Here is a 19,051-nt window from a genome sequence, read left to right on the forward strand (position 1 = left end):
CGGATCCCGGGGCCCGGGCGGATCCCGAGGCCCGGGCGGATCCCGGGGCAATTCCCGCTCCCTCACGGCCCCAGCCCGCGCGGCCATTGGGCCGGGCCCGAGGCGGGCGCGTGCCGCGCGTTCCCGCCCGCCCCGGGGCGGGGCCGGCTCCGCGCTCGAATACCGGGAAAAGCGCGGTCGGAGCGCCGTGCGCTGCAGCCCCGGTCCCGGTGAGTGTCGCCTGTGGTTCCGCGGCTCGGCGGGGACGCCGCGGTGGGCGGGAAGCTCGCAGGGTGTTCACGGGTGAGACTCGGTGCTGCGCGGGGCGCCCGGGAAGCGCCGGTGGCCGTGGCGGTGGCGGTGTCGGGTCCGCTGGGCCGCAGGTGCCGGCTGCAGCTCGCAGCCCCCCGAGTCTGCGGGGTGAAGTGACCCCGCGGAGGCCCCTGTGCGCCTTCTGCTTTCTTTTCTGGGTACTGGAAACTCCTCTGCCTCCGGGCCGATCTCCCTGTTGCTTTCAGCCCGGCCTTGCGTTTCGGCGGTGCTCTTGTTTCTTCCTTCGCTCCGTTTCCTGCTTGGTCGCTGCCGCTGTCCCTCCTTGCCCGTGCTGGGAGTCGCTCCCTCACTGTGCCATCGGCTCGGGGCCCTCAGCTGCTCCCCCTCGCCCCTGCCTCCCTCCCGCTCAGGCGGTATTTCATTAAACCGCAGGAAGTTCTCTCTGCCTTTTTGCACTGCTCAAGGGCAACATCTCGCCCTGAGTTTCTGGTGGGAATTGTCAGACGAGAGCGGTGTTGGCAGGGGAGGGGAAGGAGTTAATCCTGCATTGGTGACTCGGGAGGAACGCACTCTTCTCTCCGGCCGAAGGATGTGGCGGAGCGAGGCAAGGAGCAGTTTTCTAAAAATAGCTCTACCATTTTTTAGGAAGAGGAGGTGATTAATAAAGATGAGTCAATTCAGGGTGAGCTTTTCTCCCCTTCCCCAAAGCTATAGGTGTGTGTGCTGTTTGAGGGGGTGTACGCCTTTAGTTCTCCCTTTGTTTCCGGGGAGCAGCGCTCACATTCCCCACGGCACACGGGAATTCAGGGTGGGTGAAGGCTGGAGCAGGAGAAGAAGGGTGTTTCTATAAATTACATAGTCTGATGTATGGTTATGGAGTTCCTTGCAGTGACAGTGGCCCTGAAACCGGTGGGTTTGGCCCGGGGTGGGGATGTTCTTCTTTTAAACGATTATATTTTGTAGCTTTAATTTTTATTTTTTTTTTAAAAAAAAGAGGTATAGTGCCTCCGAGATGTTCTTCTTTTAAATGTTAATATTTTGTAGCTTTAATGTTTTTTTAAAAAAAGTTATATCACTAAAGTTTTCATTCAGAAATTCAGCGCTTAATTCAGAAACGGTGAACTTTTCTTTATGTCTCTTGGGAGTATCTGGGCCATAATCTTGTCGTGGGATACTTGTTATCTGTTCAAAACTGTTAAAGTGTTTGGTGGAAGAAGGAGCAAAGTGGATCCCCAATGGGAAAATATTTTTGAAGTTTTTGTTTTGTTTTGGTAAAGGACTTTTTGCAAAAGTCCACCTGAGGGGAACAGTGGTTTTTGTTCTGTTATAACTTTCTGTCACTAATCAGACTGAAACTGTTTTCACCTGCCCGTGGAAGCATAACATCTTAAAAGGTGTTATTTAAAAAGAAGGGGTTTTCTGTGTGGGTTTGTTTTTTTACCCCCCTCTCCTTTGCAACCTCTTTATATGAGTTTAGTGCTGTTCAGTGTCTTATTTGCAACAGGTGATCCTGGAGATCTCTTCTGTGCCCTGGTGTTACACAAAAGCACTGGGAGAATTCATTGTATAAAAAGTAGCATTCTAGCACCCTGTTATTCGCTTGGATTTCTGCAACCTGTCTCTTCCTTTCTAAGTCTCTTGTCTTTCTTTAGAGGTAACTGGCAGGGCTTAGGGACCTGCTGAGGCAAAACACTTCCATTGTGCATGATCAGTGTAACAGGCTGTGGTAAACCTTGTGTCAAGGAAGGCTGAAGTGAAAAACCTCCCCTTCTGATTTGTCCGTGCCTTCTTGTTTGCATCTGGTGACATTTGCTGCATTTAGGAAGAAAAAATGTTGACTGAGTTTAGGTTAGGTGGTTTTGTTGGGTTCCTACCCTCCCAATTTGTTAAAACCAGATTAGGCCGGCTGAGATGGTGAGTTCAGCTGAGTTTGTCACTGTGCACAGGCAGCAGAACAGTGTGCAACACTCCACCAGGGCTGCCTGTGCAAACCTGGAGTCTGTGCTCCTGGGATTTGGGCATGCCTGAACCCAGAACCTGGACACTACACCTCTGGATAATGTGAGGGCCTTGTAAAGGTGCTCAGTGTGGCTTTTTATTTCTGCTTAATCCTAAACCAGTAAGAACTGTGGTGTATAACTAGGGAGTTATCTTGGGGGGGGAGTGTATTCACTGAACACTCTCGTTTGAGGTCATTTATGCCATGTTTCCCTACATTGTGTTTTTCCTGTGTAACAGGATGACTGGAGTCATCCACACTCGGCAGGAGTCTGAGGAGCTGTCAGATCAAACAGGGTTTGTTTTTTTTCCTCTAACAGAATGGAAGTGTTTAGAGTAGAAGCAGGCAGACACATAAATCTAGTGACTCTCACCTTTGGAGACCTTCCTGGAGCAGCCTGGTGCTCGGAAGTCATTGGATGGGAGAGAAGGAACTGTCTTTAATAACTGAACAGGTTTCTGTGCCTGGTGCAAGGACTGCTGGTGTGACTGTGGAGGAGCAGCCTCGAGGTGTTGGTTCCTTGATAACAGCTTAAAGCAGCTCCTTTGGCCTCTGGGTATGAACTCCCCAGCAGGAAAGAACCAGCCTGGTCTGTGGTTTCTCTGCTGAGGGGAATTGTGTGCAGATGGGCAGGTTTCATTTTCACTGCTTAACAGCTCCTAGATGAGAGAAAGAGAAGAATTTACTATCAATTTTGGGTTGGTTTTTCTGGGTTTTTTTGGTTTTGTTTTTCCTCAAGGAGCCGCCTACCTTTTTTTCTTGGCATACTCAGGGTCAGTTTACAGAGTTTTGGGAGCTGGAGTTACCTGTGTATCTCTGTGCTGTGCAAAGCCAAGTATGTGAAAGTATTTCTAATTAGTGAGTGGAGCTCATGATTTAGCCAAAGGTGCAAAACTTGGAAGTCTGAGCCCCTTTTAGTTTTGGATGGCTTTGGTTGGGGTTGGAGGAGGTTGCAGGGGGCTGAGTTTAGCTTTAATTAAAGCTTATCAGTTATGATTATGCTATATGCATAGGTGGTCCCTTCCTCAGAGATTTTACAAGTCTGATGTTTTTAACCCAAACAATAGGAGGGATATATGGAAATGAGGGGTAAAATGTAGAAAGAAATGTTAAGTCACACAGCTCCCAGTGTCATTCTTTAGGTTTGGTAGCAATCTGTTAAGCTTCTGTGATTGCCTTGGTTTGTACCAGATGTCTGTAGTGAACCATGTCTGGACATCCTGCTGTTACCACATCTCTACTGGGAGGAGAACAGGACTCCCTGGAGCTGCCAGTGGTGTGCATTAGGCACCTGAGATGGCAGGGATTGCCTCCTGGCTGTTTTCTGAAGCAGTTGCTCGGTGTAGAGCATAGGGCTGTGTTGATGTATCTTTCACATCCTTGGCAACAGCTGCTCCAAGAATCCTTCACCTGCTCCTTGCGGAGCCCCATGGCTGGGAGCGTTGTTAGCACTGCCTTGGGCATTTGGTGACTTCTGCTCTTGATCCAGCCTCCTGCTTTCCCTGTGTCTTTGCACCACCATGGCACTGCCTGGGGATGCTGCTTGGCCCTGGTGGGCTTTGGGTGGACTGGCTTGGCTGGCAGACACGAGGGAAGAGCTGAATTCTTTCATGCATTTCGGGAATTTGGCTCTTTCTCCCAGGAGAGGACAGTGTCATTTGGCTTTAAACTCCTCCTAACTCAGTAGCTTGCTCCTCACTTTCCTTTAAACTCTCAGAGCTTTTATTCAGCTTCACTGAAGTATGAGCAGGGGAATTGGACTGTGTGTGCAGTCATGACATGGTTGGATTTTTGTTTAAATGTCTGCAAACCTGCTCTATTTCCTGGTAAAATGCTGTGACTGTGACCTTTGGCCAGTTTGTAATACTATTTATAGAATGGGCAATACCCAGGTGTCTCAGATATAATACCTTAAATATTTTGGGCTATTTTCTTCATCTTTAAAGGACACATACATTCCTCAGTTCCTTGGTATGTGTTGCTCCTGGTTGTTCAGTGTGATTGCTGTAATACCTTAAGTTGACAGTCACATGGAACAAATTCACTTAAATCAGCAGTTGCTGTATTTTGGGTTTGTTAGCTCTTCCTGTGTTTCAACATCAACCCGTTCCTCCTAAGGTAGAACTGAAAGTGAAATGGTTTTGCTTTGTTTCATGCACAGTCATGTATTTTCTCCTAGAAAAACACACTTTTTCACTGTGCTTGTAGACCTACAGCTGAGAGTAGGTGTTGAGTGGAAGAAGCAGCGTGCTCTGAGGCATCTCCTGTTTGCCTGGCACTAGGAAATGTGTACTCCTGCAGGCACCTATTTACCATTTTCCTGTCACAGTTCCCAAATGGCTCCTGCAGCATTTCTTTGAGGGGGAGTACTATCTTAGCTGTGTACCATTGTGAAAGGTGTTTAAAAGAGATGATGCTTTTTTTTTTTATGCTCACAGTGCATGGCTTTGATCAGGGTGATGAATGCTGCTTTGAGTTACTATCATTTTTGGCTGCCTGGCTTGATGTACAACTTTCTTTTTAAGGTTCTTGAGGATTTCTGGGCTTCTGTCGTAAGAGATTCCTTCAAGATTATCTTGATTTTTTAAAATTTAATATATTTTTGTACTGGCTCCATCAGTTTAACTGTCATGGTGGGAATGGAGGTTGCAGTGGGAGAAGGGAATCAAAGCATCTGTGTCAGACTTTCCTTCTGGGGATCATCTCCAGCTGTCTGTGCTGGTGTTTCATGAAACTGAGGAGCCTGAGATGTTTACATCTCTGATACACTTGATGCTTAGGAGGAGGGAAAATTCACTTTCATCTTCTGGAAAAGCTGTCAAATATTGACACAGCGTTGTGGATGCTCTCAGAGCACATGAGCATGCAGCTGTGAAGATTTGTCTTTGTACACCTTCCTCTAGAAATGCTTTGGGTCTTTTTATGATGAATGTTCAGAGTCTGAGAGGGTGAGCAGGCTCCACTGAAGTCCTTCTGGGGAATACCAGCTGTGAGAATTCCCTTGACAGTAAATTGTCCAGTGCACTGAATTGTTGCTTAGCAGCTCCTTGAGTGCCATCCTGGCTGTTGCATCAGCAACCCTTGTTCTACCCAAGCAGGGAGCTCCCAAAGTGCTGAAATGCTGTTCTTTGGACATGTAATTTCTGATGGGCCACTCTGATCCAGTATTTAAATTTCACACTGAAGCATCTCTACAGTTCCTGTTTATTCCAGGAAGCAGTGCAGGTGTTCCTGGTGCTTACCAGTCTAGAAATGGAGTTCTTGCCTGCTCACGTGGCCTGAAAGGCAGAGGGAATGCTGCTGTTAGTGGCCACCTGTGTCCATAAAGCTGTCTTTTTGAATTCTTTTTTTTATTAATTCTGACCAGTTTCTTGCTTTGCTTATCTCAATTGCCAGTCAGGCAAAGGAAAGACAGATTTACATTCCTCTTTACTGTTGGTATCATCTGTGAAATGCATCCAAGTTGCAAAATGACGTGGCATTCCTGATGTTCTGTCTGATGGCTGGTCCATGCTCATGCTGGCACACGACAGTGTGCATTAAAACTGAAATCAGGATTCTCTTGTCCTGTAGGTGGCATGGCAGTTCTTGTATCCAGTCCCACTTTCTGAGGTCTTGGCAGAGCCTGTCCAAGTGGCACCTGCAGCTCTCAAAGCACCACTGCCAAGTGCTGGGACTGTGTCTGCTGTGGGAACTGAGCACTTTGTCTCTGCTCCAGTGTAAAAAGTGTAAAAGCAGCTTTTCCAGAGTGCCAGGGGCTCTGAATCCAGAAGCAAGTCTTGCATTTCTCTGGTTGGACACTGTCACTTGTCACATCACCAGTGATGTTTGTCCCAGTGCTGCCTGCTCTTGGTCTGCTTGATCTTCCTTGATAATGTCAAAACATTGGAACTGTGATTCCTCAATGCTTCCTGCTTTTGCATCATTTCTAAGAGGCAAACATAACTGCTTACATGTGCACTGTGCCATTATAGCAGGGGTTTGTGGCAGCTGAAATAGAGAGACAGATTAGTTAGATTTTGAACAGAAAGCTAGCCCGGTGAAAAAAGACCAGCAGTCTTGTATGATAGGTGGTGATGGTGCTTTTTCATCAGGGTTTGCTCTGCTCCCTCCAGCCAGGTCCTGAGGAAAGACAGAAGTATTTTCCTAACCTTACCAAGGAGGTGAAGTGCAGGATGAGCTTACCTGGCTGGAGTTCCTTTGCTCAACACTGGAGGGGAAAAACTGGCCCAGTGTCAGATCCAAGAAATTGCCTGTGCTCTGATAGCCAAGATCCAAGTCCTGCCCTTGCCCCTTGGGTGTGGCTATGCCCAAAGCATGGAGATGTGGAAATTCTCTTTGGGTCCAGCAGTAGTTAGCTGAATTCAAATTCCAGCTGCAGGCTTCCTGCTGACTCAGCTGAAGCTCAGCTGTGTCTGTAGGCTGGCTGCTGAAGAATAAAGTGTTGTTGTGCTTCCTCTGTCACTGATCCAATACAGAAACAACACTGATAAAAGTTCCTGCCTGCTTGTTTTTTAAGAGCATTAATAATATGGCAGTGCTCCTTATTCATGTGCTGCGTGGGGGATGGACACCAGAGCTTTTTGAGCCAAATGAGAAGGGTGGTTGATGAGGGATTTGGATTTTTTTTTTCCTTAGAAGTCAAAGTGCTGCCCTGATAACCAGAAGATTGCTGCGATTCGTGTCATCGTGAAAAGGCAAAAGACCTTCAGGGACTTAAATAAATTTATAACAGAAAGGCCTGCTGACAGCTTCTTTGTAGAATTGTCTCTAACAAAAAGGTTTTTCTTCCAAAGAGGAAGATAAAGCCCCTTTAAACAAAGAGTGCAATGTGTTTCTAAGCCAAAATACACAGCTGAGAGTGCTTGGTGTCTGGGCTGAGATGATAATTCGAAATACTAAAATACTAAAGAAGCAAATGTAAAAATGTCCCAGCTAAGGCAGTAGTAAGTATTTAGCATGTTTTGCATCAAAGGTATGAAAAATAAATGGCTTTGTGTTGGGTTTTGTTTTCCCTTGCTGGAGAGATCGGTAGTGGCATTATTTGCATCCTAAAGAAGGGAAGCAATTTGAAGCTGAAAGGAAGAGAAACAAAAGCTGAAAACCTCAAGCAGTCGGCTGTCCTGCCTAGGAGTATCAGGGAGAGGTTTTCCTGGTTGTATTTTAAGTAGTCTCGTGATTCCTGACTAACAGGGCATTTCTCCCGAGAGCCAAGCAAATAAACTGCGAGTGGTGGAGGAGGTGTGTCCTGCTCTGAGCCAGTGAGCTGCTGCTATCTCCAAGTGTGCTCCTCATGCTTTGTCAGATTTGGCACTTCCTAAACGAGCTCTTGCATCCTCCCTCAGAGGCAAATGGGTGGAAAATACCCTTAGTTTGGAAGGAGTGTTCCCTGTGGGAGGGGGGGAAGAACCTGACACAATAGTTTTGGTGTTGAGCAGATGTACCAAACCATCCTTGAGCTTCACAGCTGTGTGTGTGTGTGCATCCAGAGGGTCTTGGTGAGCCCATCCTTCACCCTGCTTCTACACTGCAGTGTCTGTTCTCCCACCACACTGCTTCTCTATCCAAAGCCTAGAAGCAAATTCTACTTTAGGAGTGAGCCTCAAATGAGGCAAAATCCTGGGGCATTCTAAACGCTGTTACAGGCTGGCAAATCCTTTGAGGAGTGATGGGGAGAGTTTTCCTGTGGTGATAACATCCTATTAACTCATCTCAGCACTGCTGGTTTTGCACACCAAGACACCTTTCCTGGGCTGTTTGGTTCCTGATGGGTTTATGGGCTAGAAGTGGAGCACTGCAGAGTGCTGGGGCTTTTGGTGGTTTGGGGCTGTGACGTGGTATTTCCTTACACTCTCGTGACCTGAAGTGTTGCAGACAACAGCAGCACAGCTCAGAATATCCTCAAGTAAGGAACTTCCCAAGGCTGTGTTGCTGTTTCTCTTCCTTTGTTTTCCAGTAGTGACTGGATATGTAAAGTAGCTGTGCCTGTGGCAAGTTCTCATGAAGACAGTAAAATTGAGTGGTTACGGTTAGATGGATGTGTTTAGAATGTTAGGACATATCAAATACTTGGTTTCCCTGCCTATAAAACGATGGCCTTGATGTGTAAAAAGCTCTGTAGCTCAGCAGTGAAACATCTGCCTACAGGACAAGTAAGTGCCACCAGGTCCGGGAAGGGACAAATAAAACATTGTTTTATTTCTTCCAGTCATCCTGACTGCCACACCCAAAGTTCTTATCTTTCAGCTGCCACACAGGAAAAGCAATGCTCAGGTTGGAATTTTTTGACTTTGCAGTGACTGATGCTTTATTGTGCTTTCTGCTTTGGAGATTTTAATTTCTGCTAACTCAAACATGAGACATAAACATCTTGAGAGCTCACACAATGGGTCCATTGACTGATAGCATCACTGTCTGGCATTTATATGGAAGGTGTCTCAGAATCCAGACATGATATTAAAGGAATCAGTCCTACAGGCTGTGACTTCCCTGCTGAACAGAGTGTTTGTTTTCCTGACCAGACACTGTCACTGGAGCTGGGAATAGTCACTCCCAGGCTGAGCTGTGAGGTGAAGAGTCTGAGGGGAAGTGATGGTAAGCAGAGACACTGTTTGTGGGGTGGCTTCTTTTCTGAGCTGTCTTGAGCATGTAGCACAAGTGTGGAGATGAAAGCTGATTTGTAGGGTGGCTTAGCACTGCTCCAGGGATTCTGAGACGTGCTGCTAAGGCAGCCCTGAGAGCTGTGGGGAGTTCCCCCCAGCAGGTAACCACAGCATAATACAGTGTGTGAGGCTTTTCCTTGGGATTACCCCTCACATCCTGATGTGGGAGGAGTTGAGGTGTGGCAGAGAGGCCAAAAAGTGCCAATTGTCTTGCAGTCCTGCTTCTCCCTCTTTTCCAGCCTGCAAACCTGCAGTGCCATCCCTCCTTAAGGCCTGGAGTCAGGGGGTCCTGGCCCCTAGTGGTGCCAGCCCTCCCTGGTGGACTGCAGGTGGGAAAAGCTCCTCTGGTGAGTTCCCTGTGAGATTTAAAGGATAATGCAACTTGGGGATGAGAGGGAGAAGCAGAAGATGGGACACAGACCTGAAGGAGCTGTGTTGTTGGAGAGCAGTAAAGCCAATACTATAGGGTAATTTTTAACAGTACCATCCCTCAGGGTGTACTCAGCCCCATTTAAAGAGCTGTGATTGCCTTGGAGGAAGCATCCACAGAGTTCACTTGTGAAAAATCACAGAATTCACTTGTGAAAACTGCTGTGTGTGGGTGGAATGAGGTCTTTCCTACGCCACTGACAGGCTGCTGGTGGATGTGCTTCTCTAACTCTTAATTATGTTTTCTTGCCATATGCCCCTCCTGCATCCCATACAATGTTGAGGTGGAATGAACATGCCTTACACTGATTCTGTAGAACTGATTTAAGGGTCTTAAACTTGTGCTTAAATTCCCCCCTTCATTTTTTGGTAAGAAACAGAGAAAGAACAGGTCTAAAAAACTGTTTGTAGTCTTGTGTTGAACGCTTCAAGGCATTTAGTGATTTCTGAGAAGCAGCTCATTTCTCACAAAGAAATGTGAGCTTCTCACAAAGCTCATTTATCTAATGAGTGAATTGAAGTAAAAAATGAATAATGTATTAAAATTAGTTGGTGTTTCAATTAAAATATCATATTTTATAAAAATTTGTTCCAAGATTTCAGCAGCCCTAGAGCAGCCTTAGCAAATTATCTAGTTTGACTCTGAATCTGAGTGCAGATGGTGTTTCTGCCCTTTATCCATCTTTTCTCCTTCTCCAACTAAAGATTCTTTGTACACAATATAAGGTAACTTTTTTCCCTTCACTAGAAACAGTTTTAATCTGAATCTAAAACTACCAGGATTTCAAAGTCTTAATGATTAAAAAATTTGGGTGGTATCAGCATGATTGCATTTGACTGTTTGGGGTTTGTTCTTTAGGGGACTTTTTGGGGTTTTTTTTAGGTTCCATTAAGAAATTTGATTTCTCAGGAGGAACTTTGTAACAGTCTAAGCCCTTTGCATTGATTCAAAGTAGTTATGTAAAACTTGAGGTTCCTGTAATTACTAGTTAACTAAAATAAAAAATAATTTGCCCTGTATTGTAGGAAACTGTTTTGGGGCGTGAGAGAAATCCTTTTTCCTCTTCTCTGGTGTGTTTTTGACCACCCAAGCAGAACTTTCTTAGCTGGGGGCAGGTATTGCCTTCAGGGGCATTCACTGCCTGGGTGGTCAATCTGGTTTAGGAAATTCAGTTTGTGATGTTATCGTGTTCAGGCTCCCTTGTCTGCATTTTTTGCCACATTAGTACTTTGGAGTATGGTGGAACTTTTCATTGTTGTTTGTTTTATCTCTGCTCATATGCAGGAGTAGATAAAATTGCTATTTTCAGCTATGGTGAGTGACTTTTAAAAATGTCTCTATTTCTGTGGCCTTGGCCTGAGATGTGTCTGTATCTACACATCCCTGAGGGAAGGGAAGAACCCATGTGTGTTGTAGGTCTCTTCTCCCTGCACAGCCACTGACATCTGCAGGTGCAGCAGGCACCTGGCTGGGCTGGAACAGTCTGTGCCACTTCATTTAAAGCAGAGAGTGGGAAAATTGCATTGAAAAGAAGTGTTATCTCTAGAAGCAGAGTATGTGCAAGCTGAGGCTTTACCTAACCTACAGAAATGTTGCTTGTGTGGACAACTCCTGAGGAGTTTGCACAAAGCCAAAGTCCTGCCACAGACTTAATTCTAAATCCCCACTTTTCTCTTAGTCTCAGTGTTCTGAGTTCTCAAACCTGAATTAACATCTGTGTCTCTTCCAGCAAAGCCAAGCTCAGAAGAAAGATCACCCTGACCTATTTCAGAGCCCCTTCAGGTCCCAAAGAACAGGACAGAGGACTCTCCCCAGCCAGAACACTCCTTAGGGTAGAGGTGAGTAGCAGAAATGAGGATTTGAATGGAACAGAGGAAAATGCAAAGCAGCAAGGGATAAGCCTGTGTTGTAGCTGTTAGTCTGACATAATTCCATGAAAAGAAGAGCTCATGGTTTAGAGGCTTCCTGTGGGCTGTTGTGTGTTTCAGACATGTTTGAGATTGCATTTTGGTCTTGGACTTGTAAGAGCCATTGAAAAGTTGGGACATTCATGGTCTCTTGAAATACAGCTGTGGTTTGCTTCAGAGTTTGAATTTCTTTCTGCTTTCACTTCCCTCTTTTCTACCAGCACACTTAGTTATTTAAAACACAGATATGAGGGCTTGTTACTGTGAAATTGGGGCATTTATCATTAGCCCAGGTCTTTGATGGTTAGCAGGCCTTTTGTTTGGGTTCCTTAGTGCTTCCAGCTAATTTTTGGTTAGAAGGTACCTGCATAACACCCAGGTTATTGCCCTGAGTGAAGAAGCCTTGCTAGGAAGGGAGTGCCCACCTTCAGCCAGGCCCTGCTCATCAAGAATTGAACCAGAGACTTCTGTGTGCAGCTGTGGGACTGTTGTGTGTAAGGCAGCAAATGCAAGGTCCTGACCCACCCATCAGCTGCTCCTGGCAGGATGAGGAGGGAGCACTGTGCTCCTGCACCTCCCCTTTGGGTGCCTCTTCCCTTGGGCTCTGTCCTGCTTTCTCCCTTCTTCCCAGCTGCACTCAGGTGACTGGAGGCCTCTGTTGGCCCTTGATCCAACTTACCCCATCACAGATATTTATTGGGAAGTATGGAAATGAGCCTGAGTTTCCACGTGGAGGGTGGGGAGAGGCACCCTCGAGGCCCTGTGGATGTGTAGCAATGTCAGCTGGGTGTTTCATTTCAGAGTATTCTGCTGTGCATGCAGATCCATCAGCTCACCTGCTCTCAGGATCCTCTCTGATCACCCTGCTCTTGATTCCAGCCTCTGGCTCCATGGAGGGTTGTCCCTGCCTTCCCCAACAGCAGCTGTTGGCTTTAAAGCCCTGTTTGTAGGTTGTGTCACTGCACTGTCTGGCACATGTCTGTGGCAGAAAGGAGATTTGTGCCTCTCATTCACAGGGCCCCTCTCACTGAGACAGTTTGTGGTTTTCTCAGCCCTTTTTCATGACTGATGGTGTGTGATGGGCAGCTCTCCAGGAAGAGGGATATGCATCACTAAAAGGGATGTTTACTATGAGGCATGGCCAGACACATAAGTACAGCTGCAAGATGTGGGTTTCTGGGGATTTGTTTTCCTTTCACACTTTCCTTTCTTACTCTTTCACAGGACAAGGACTTCTAGTCTGAAGCAGAGTTCTGACCCGAGCTGCTCTGTCCCTGAATCCATCATGGAACAGGTTGGAGTCAAACGTGTCTGAAGTCAGCTGTTTTCAGTTCTCTGGTGCACTTGTCCTGAGATACTTTGGAGGGGTTAAGTCTCAGTGTTGGCTTGTGGCCTTCTTGAATTTCCCAGAATTTCTGCAGCATTCCTGGCACTGTTCTGAATACAAAGGAAGAGGATGGAACCAGTTAGGTTGCAAGTTGCTTCCCTGCAGCTCTTGGTGTGGCACTTCCCCTTAGGACTGCAAGCTGGAGATGTAGCTGTGCAAGAGACTACAATGTTTATTGATAAAGCTACAAAGTGCTGAAACTAATGAAGGAATGGGCACAGCCCTGTCATTTGCATTGCAATGGTTTGTGCAATGTTGAACACAGTTATGATGCTGTTACTTAGCACACTTTTGTCTTACACATTGAGATGTCACTGAAATGTCTGTCATGCTCCCCCAGCCCAGCTCATGGTAGGATACAGTTCTAATCCCCTACTCTGCCCTGCCACAAGCCTTTTGAACACAATAGGATAAAAAAAAGGTATCAGTGATAAACCCAATGAGCAGTCCAGCAGGTTGCTGGAGGGGATTGCCACTGTGCCCCATATGTGCTTTCTCTTTTCAGTTCATCTCTGACTGATCATATACTTTATTTTCCATTTGTTTCCATTTCTGAACCGTGCCTTTTGTTGACTTTGTTCCTCCTTTTGTCCACCCAGTCAGATACAGTTATGTGGAGGCTTTGCAAGGTTCCACTCCCCAAAACTCCTTTTCAGTTACCAAGTTCATCCTGGTGTTGGCATAGCAAACCATCCTTTAACTATTTTTTTTCTCCCTAGATAAAATTAAGCCTGAGTATTTTCTTACAGCCAGACCATCTGCATACAAGATTAAGGATTTTCTTTCTTACTTTATTTCTGTGCTTACACCACATCCTGCTCTCTTTACCTGTTTAAGTAAAATTATTGGAGAGTCTCCTTGTTTTCTGGAGGCCTTAGTTGGTTATGAGGCCTGGTGTTCCAGTGGGGCCTCTTGCTCCTATCAATCTGCCTGCCTCCTAATTAATTAATTTAATTTTTAATAGCCTGCCTTGCTTGAAGGCTGCAGGTTGTGTGGCCATGGAGACAGCATGTGCCCATTTTCTGGGGGTGAGTGTGCCACTGGAGGTGGCAGTGATCTGCCATTTCTCTTGTGAGCAGGTGCTTGGCTCTCTGTGAGGAGCTGAACAGGTTTATTATGGAGCTGGTTGAGGTTCCTTTGAAGAGGGAGAAGAAATGGGAACCTTGGGGGTTTTTGCAGGCTTATGCTCTTATCTCTATTTCCCACCTTGTTACTGCTCTGCTCTGATTACTTTGACATGGGGAGCTGCTGCCTTCTTTATGCACAGCAAGTAGAATGCCCAATTCCCAAATATGGGGTAAAACCCTTCCAAACCCAGGTGTCTGAGTAAGGGAAGTGGATGGTTTTTTTGCTGAATACACACCTGTTTCAAAAGAGGAGCTCAGATCAGGGTTGCTGCCACGGCTGGAAATGTGAGGAGAAGGTGAGCTGGGTTTTTAACACAGGTTTGTAAGAGCAGAGCCTTCTGTCTTCCACCATGGGATGCTCCTGTGTGGATCCACATCCAGGAGCCAGTCTGAGGCCTCATGGACCCCCTGGCTGGTGCTGTAGGGGTGCTCAGAGGAGCCCTCAGAGACGTGTTCAGGGTTGGAAAACAGTCTAGATGCTTTGAGTTTTCTAGGCATGGGCTTAACAGCGATTTCCTTATGTCTCAGATCAATGGATCTCTTCAGATGGAGTATGCACTGCTGTTCACCTTCCTGGAGGCATCCTCAGACTGTAAGTTCAGAGACCAGCTGCATTCCCTGCAAAGCCAGCAGATTATGTTGTGCCGAGGAAACGATGACGATGAGCTTCAGACCGATGGCAATCGGAGCGGCCACTTTCAGAATGGTGAGCTAGGTGAGCAGGCTTTTCTCCATCCCACATGTCTCTGAACATGGTGGTTTTCTTTCCCCATTTCCTGTCTTTGCTATTGTCTGTTTCAGAGGAATAATGTTTTTTCTATCGAGAAAATTCACCATGTGGCTGTTGGTGGTGTTGGTTGGGAATTTAACACTTAGGTTAAGACAACTGGTGTTTGTACTTTCTCTCTCCATGGATTTCTAGAACACCTGTCACTGGGTTTTGTCTGCAGCACATCAGACAAGGGCACAAAGCTGGTATTGGTGCTGGCTGTCCTCAAGGAGTGGATACAAGGCAGTTAAGTTAGGCCTCACACTGCTCCTCAGGCAGTATCAATATTTGGGCTAGGATCTTGGAACAGCTCGAGTTCTGGTACTGGATGAACCCCTTTCTGATCTACCAGTCTGGTGGAAACAGTTCCTCAAGTAGCTTTTGGTCCTGTTCCTGCTTTGCTGGCCATCTGCAGGTTGGCTACTGCCCCTTGCCCAGGGTGTGTCAGCTGCCACACTGACGTCAACTGAAGCAGGATGAGGAGGAGCTGCTACAGTAAATTGCCCTCTCTCACACAAATCTGCACAGGTCTCATGCCAAAAGCAGGTAGGACAAGGTGGAAGGTTCTCAGCTGAAAAAGGACAGATTCAGACTAGATCTAAGGAAGATTTTTACAATGAGGGTGGTAAAACACTGGCACAGGTTGCCCAAAGAGGTGATGGATGCACCACCCCTGGAAACATTCAACGTGAATTAGGCTGGGTCTTTGAGCAATCCCAAAGTTGTTGAAGATGTCCCTGCTTATTGTAGGAGGTTTAGATGAGATGGCTTTCAAGGTCCCTTCCAATTCCAACTGTTTTATGAAGTGCTGTATTTCAGATGGTGCTTAGGAGACAAGTCCTGACAAGTCACTTCAATTCTAGAATGATTAGGTTGAAAAAGACCTCCAAGGTCATGCCCAGCTTCTCAATTCCTCTTTCTGGGCAGGATGTTGTCTGTAACTGTCCTGTTCACATTTTGGAGATGTTCTAACATGCCCAGCAGTGATTTTTTGTTTTTTTGGGCAAGATGAGGCTGCACTTTACCTAAACTGCACATACAAACCCCTGTTTTCCACTATGTCTGGTAAGCAACCTGGGTGCACTTCAAGAAATCATGCTTAGACCTGTCATGAAAACACTCAGGGATGGGAAGGAGGTTGCTAATGGAGTTGAGCAAAATGCTGTGACCTGTACTGAGCCTGGTCTGGCTACAGCCTGTGAAGTAAATTCTGCTCTTTGTGCTGGCAGGGTTGGCTCCAACAAATGAAGATGTTATCCGGATCATTGCTGCTCAGCTCGCTGAGATTGGAGACCAGCTGGATAAAGACGTCCAAGGAAGAGTTGTAAATGACCTTGTGCAGCACTTTCTGAATGAGAATCTGTCGAGAGAGGTGAGTGAAAAGCAACCTGAAAAGCAGTTCTCCTTTTAAATATTCTGCATCCTTCCTGCTGTGACTTTGTAGGCATCTGAAAATTCATCCCAAACACTTACCTTTGAAGATTTGTTAGAGGTGATTCTGTGGCAGAAGTTAACGTGTAAATTGGGTCCCCATGTCCTTTCTGCAGATGGTGAAATGGTGGTTGTGGAAAAGGCCTGACTTTGAGAGGCATTTTGTCCTTTTGATAGCCCCATGGCTTATCTTGGAAAATAAGTGGTCTGGCTAAGGCTCACATTTAGTACTTAGGATCTTTGGACTTTTGTGCCAAGTCCTGTATATCTGCTGACCATCACGTGGGTAAGAATTGAGCAGGTTAATGACAGAACCTTAACTTGTGCTGGTTGCTGAGCACTGAAGAGACAGCAAATCATGTGAGACCCTTTGTCTGGTGCTCTCAGGCACTGTGTGTGCTGTGTGCTGTGTTCATAGGCACAGTTTTGGGAGTAGCAGTGGGTTTAGGCCTGGCTGGGTGACCTGCTGGGCTGGCCTCTTCCTAGATGCAGTTGGCCCAGCATCTGACATGCCTTGCTGCTGTCCAAGAGAAGTAGAGTTTGAGGTCTCTTGTGTTAAAAAGGAAGGCTGTCTGAGGATTAGATCTACATCTGGATCAAATGCCATAGTTTTTTTGGTGGGTTTTTTTATTTTTTGTTTTTATTTTATGTAACAGCCTGGCTGTCAAGGCTGGGAGGAAGGGGAGCACCATCCTGTGGAGTGATACAACAAGCACATCAGTTCTTAGCACAGTCCTGGCAGGCTGTGCTGAGACCCCTTTCTGCCTCAGTTGTTGCATTGAGATCCCTCTCTTCCTTCCATACAGGAGATAACCCTGCACATGTCCAGGGCAGTGAGAGAGCTGACACGCTCCATCCCCTCAGACATGGAACAGGAGAAGGCCATGTTGGTGCTAGCAATGCTCTTGACCAAGAAAATTGTGAATACAGTGCCTTCCCTTCTACGCCATGTCTTTAACACCACTCTGAACTACATGAACCAGCAGTTCCACAACTACATTGTTGAAATGGTGAGTACTGTGAGTTCTGTGGGAGTCACAGCCAGCTTTTTAGCTGTCCTGGGTTATTCCCTGAGGGCTGGCCTAGCTCTGAACTGCCTGTGGCCTGCTGGTTTTGCTGTAGTGCTCTGGAGGTTGGGCCAGAAGGGAACATCAGTCCCAGCAGAGCTGTGGAGTGTGCTTGAGGGGGTCATGTCACAGTTTCTGCCAGTGAACAGAGCGTGTTTGTTCTGCTGGGCACAGAGAGCTGTGACTGCTCCTCTCCTCCCTGCAAGCTCCTCAGGGAGCTGTGCCAGTAAAATTCTGGTTCATGACTCTTTCATTCCCTCAGGGAAGAAAAGCCTGACCTGAGCTCTATTGGCTGCATTTCCCCAGTGTCTTGACCCTGAGGTCTCTGCTCTTGTCCTCCTGAGCTCCCCAGAGCTTGGGAGAACTGGAAGGGGAAAGGAATTGCTCCTGAGAATTAGCACTAGCAGTGGAGCAATGAGAAATGGTCAATTCTGTTCTTGTTCTCTGTTGGCACTTGAGAGGTGGGGAGGCTGTGCAGCTCACAGGCAAGCCAGGCTAGAGGCCCCAGCTTCAATTACAAACGAGTCAGGGGAGAGGATGCACACCCTGCTGTGAAGGCTCAGTGGTCCTTGAGAATGAGATTTTGGGCAGGGCTGTGATCCTGCCCCCCTGAGAAGCAGAGGTGACACAGTTGTGCTGTGCTGCAGGCCTGTGGGACACTCCTGCACTGCAGCCTTGCCAGGGACAATGCTGGCAGCAACCTGCAGCGGGCCTGGCTCACCCTGGGCAAGGTGTCACTGGGCTGTGTCCCTTCACTCAGTTTGGCCCCAGGATGCTGAGTTGTGCCAGGAATCAATCACTGGGACTGGCCTGTGCTGCTGCTCCTGCTGACTCAGAGCACCAAGGGCAGGGAGGGGGCTGCAGCTGGGCACCAGGGCTGTGTCCTGCTGCTGGCATGGGCAGGAGCACTGCAGGTGGCACTGTTGGGGCTGTCCCACACTGTCCCACAGGGCTGTGTCCCTGCTGCTGGCATGGGCACGGCAGGTGGCAGCCTTGACTGCTCCTGGAGAACACTGCTGCTGTTAATAATGCCCCTTCTGTTTCTCTCCCTCCAGCTGGGTGAGTGAGCTCTCCAGCCCTGGGTGCAGCCTGTGCATTCCTGAAGATTTTCCTGGATGGATGAAGATCACTTGATTTACTCTTAACTTCTGAGATACAGCTGTGAAAGGGGTGGCAGATTGTAGATAGGCTTTTGTAGACTAGCACAGCAGTAATAGTAGCGTGAGCTGCCTGCCAGCTCTCCCAGTACCTGTAGGGAGTAGTGCTTGCCTCTCTCCTTTTACAATATTTTTTATTTTAGCAGCTGCAGCTTTTGTGCAGAGCCCCAGTGGGCACAGGGCCTGCCCTCTCATTGTTTTTTTTCTAAGCAGCTGTAGCATTTTACTTTAGTTCTTCACTTCCCAGCCCTGCTCCTGCAGCTGAGCCATGCTGCTGTTCCCAGGAAGGCCTCGGGCTATGGATTAGTGGTTCATCAGCAGAATCATCTGCGGGGGTGGGTGGGAATCAGGTTTGTCTTGATGAGAAGCTGGCAGCAAGACTGAACAGAACCCTGAGTGATAGAGGAGGGTGTGGCCAGACAAGGCTGACACAAGGATGCTTCAGTATCGATCACCATACACCTGTGTTTGCTTGAAAAATAAAACTGACTGGAAAACTGTAAAGAAAAGGGCAGGGCAGGCACAGGACAAGTCTTGGGAATGCAGCCTGGATATGAATTAGAAAAAGTAGCATATCTTGTAGTCACATCTCAGGTTGAACAAACTTAGACTCAGGTTGTTTGATGAATAATCACACAAGGTGGCAAATGTGTCACCTGTGATCCAGCTGCCTCAGGACTTTTCCAAGTATATAAATATTTTGTGGGGTTTTTTAACTTAAATAAAAAAAATCATTTCTGATGGCTACTACAGCTCTGCAGACTTTGTTTCTACCTGAAGTTTTTTTCTGCAAGTACTCATGGCATTCTTCTAACTCACTTATGATGCAGCTGGCAGCAGTAGAGACACTCGAGTCCTGTCCT

The 19,051-nt window shown here is 47.0% G+C and overlaps 1 protein-coding gene across 4 annotated transcripts; it reads left to right on the forward strand.

Moving 5' to 3' along the window:
* Nucleotides 1–122: 122 nt before the first annotated feature.
* Nucleotides 123–18,940, forward strand: BID (BH3 interacting domain death agonist). Of its 4 annotated transcripts, none has more exons than XM_015627265.2 (7): nt 123–209; nt 11,073–11,181; nt 12,475–12,544; nt 14,293–14,479; nt 15,763–15,905; nt 16,771–16,974; nt 18,087–18,940. In XM_015627265.2, the coding sequence occupies exons 3-7, from the start codon at nt 12,536–12,538 to the stop codon at nt 18,096–18,098; spliced, it is 555 nt and encodes a 184-aa protein (XP_015482751.1). In that variant the 5' UTR covers nt 123–209; nt 11,073–11,181; nt 12,475–12,535; the 3' UTR covers nt 18,099–18,940. The 4 variants fall into 4 exon arrangements, with proteins under 4 accessions (XP_015482751.1, XP_015482750.2, XP_015482752.1 ...); XM_015627264.3 differs by having other exon boundaries at nt 14,293–14,470; XM_015627266.1 differs by having other exon boundaries at nt 193–282.
* The last annotated feature ends 111 nt before the right edge of the window (nt 18,941–19,051 follow it).

This window comes from Parus major, chromosome 1A (genome assembly GCF_001522545.3).
Source record: "Parus major isolate Abel chromosome 1A, Parus_major1.1, whole genome shotgun sequence".
Taxonomy (NCBI): Eukaryota; Metazoa; Chordata; class Aves; order Passeriformes; family Paridae; genus Parus; species Parus major.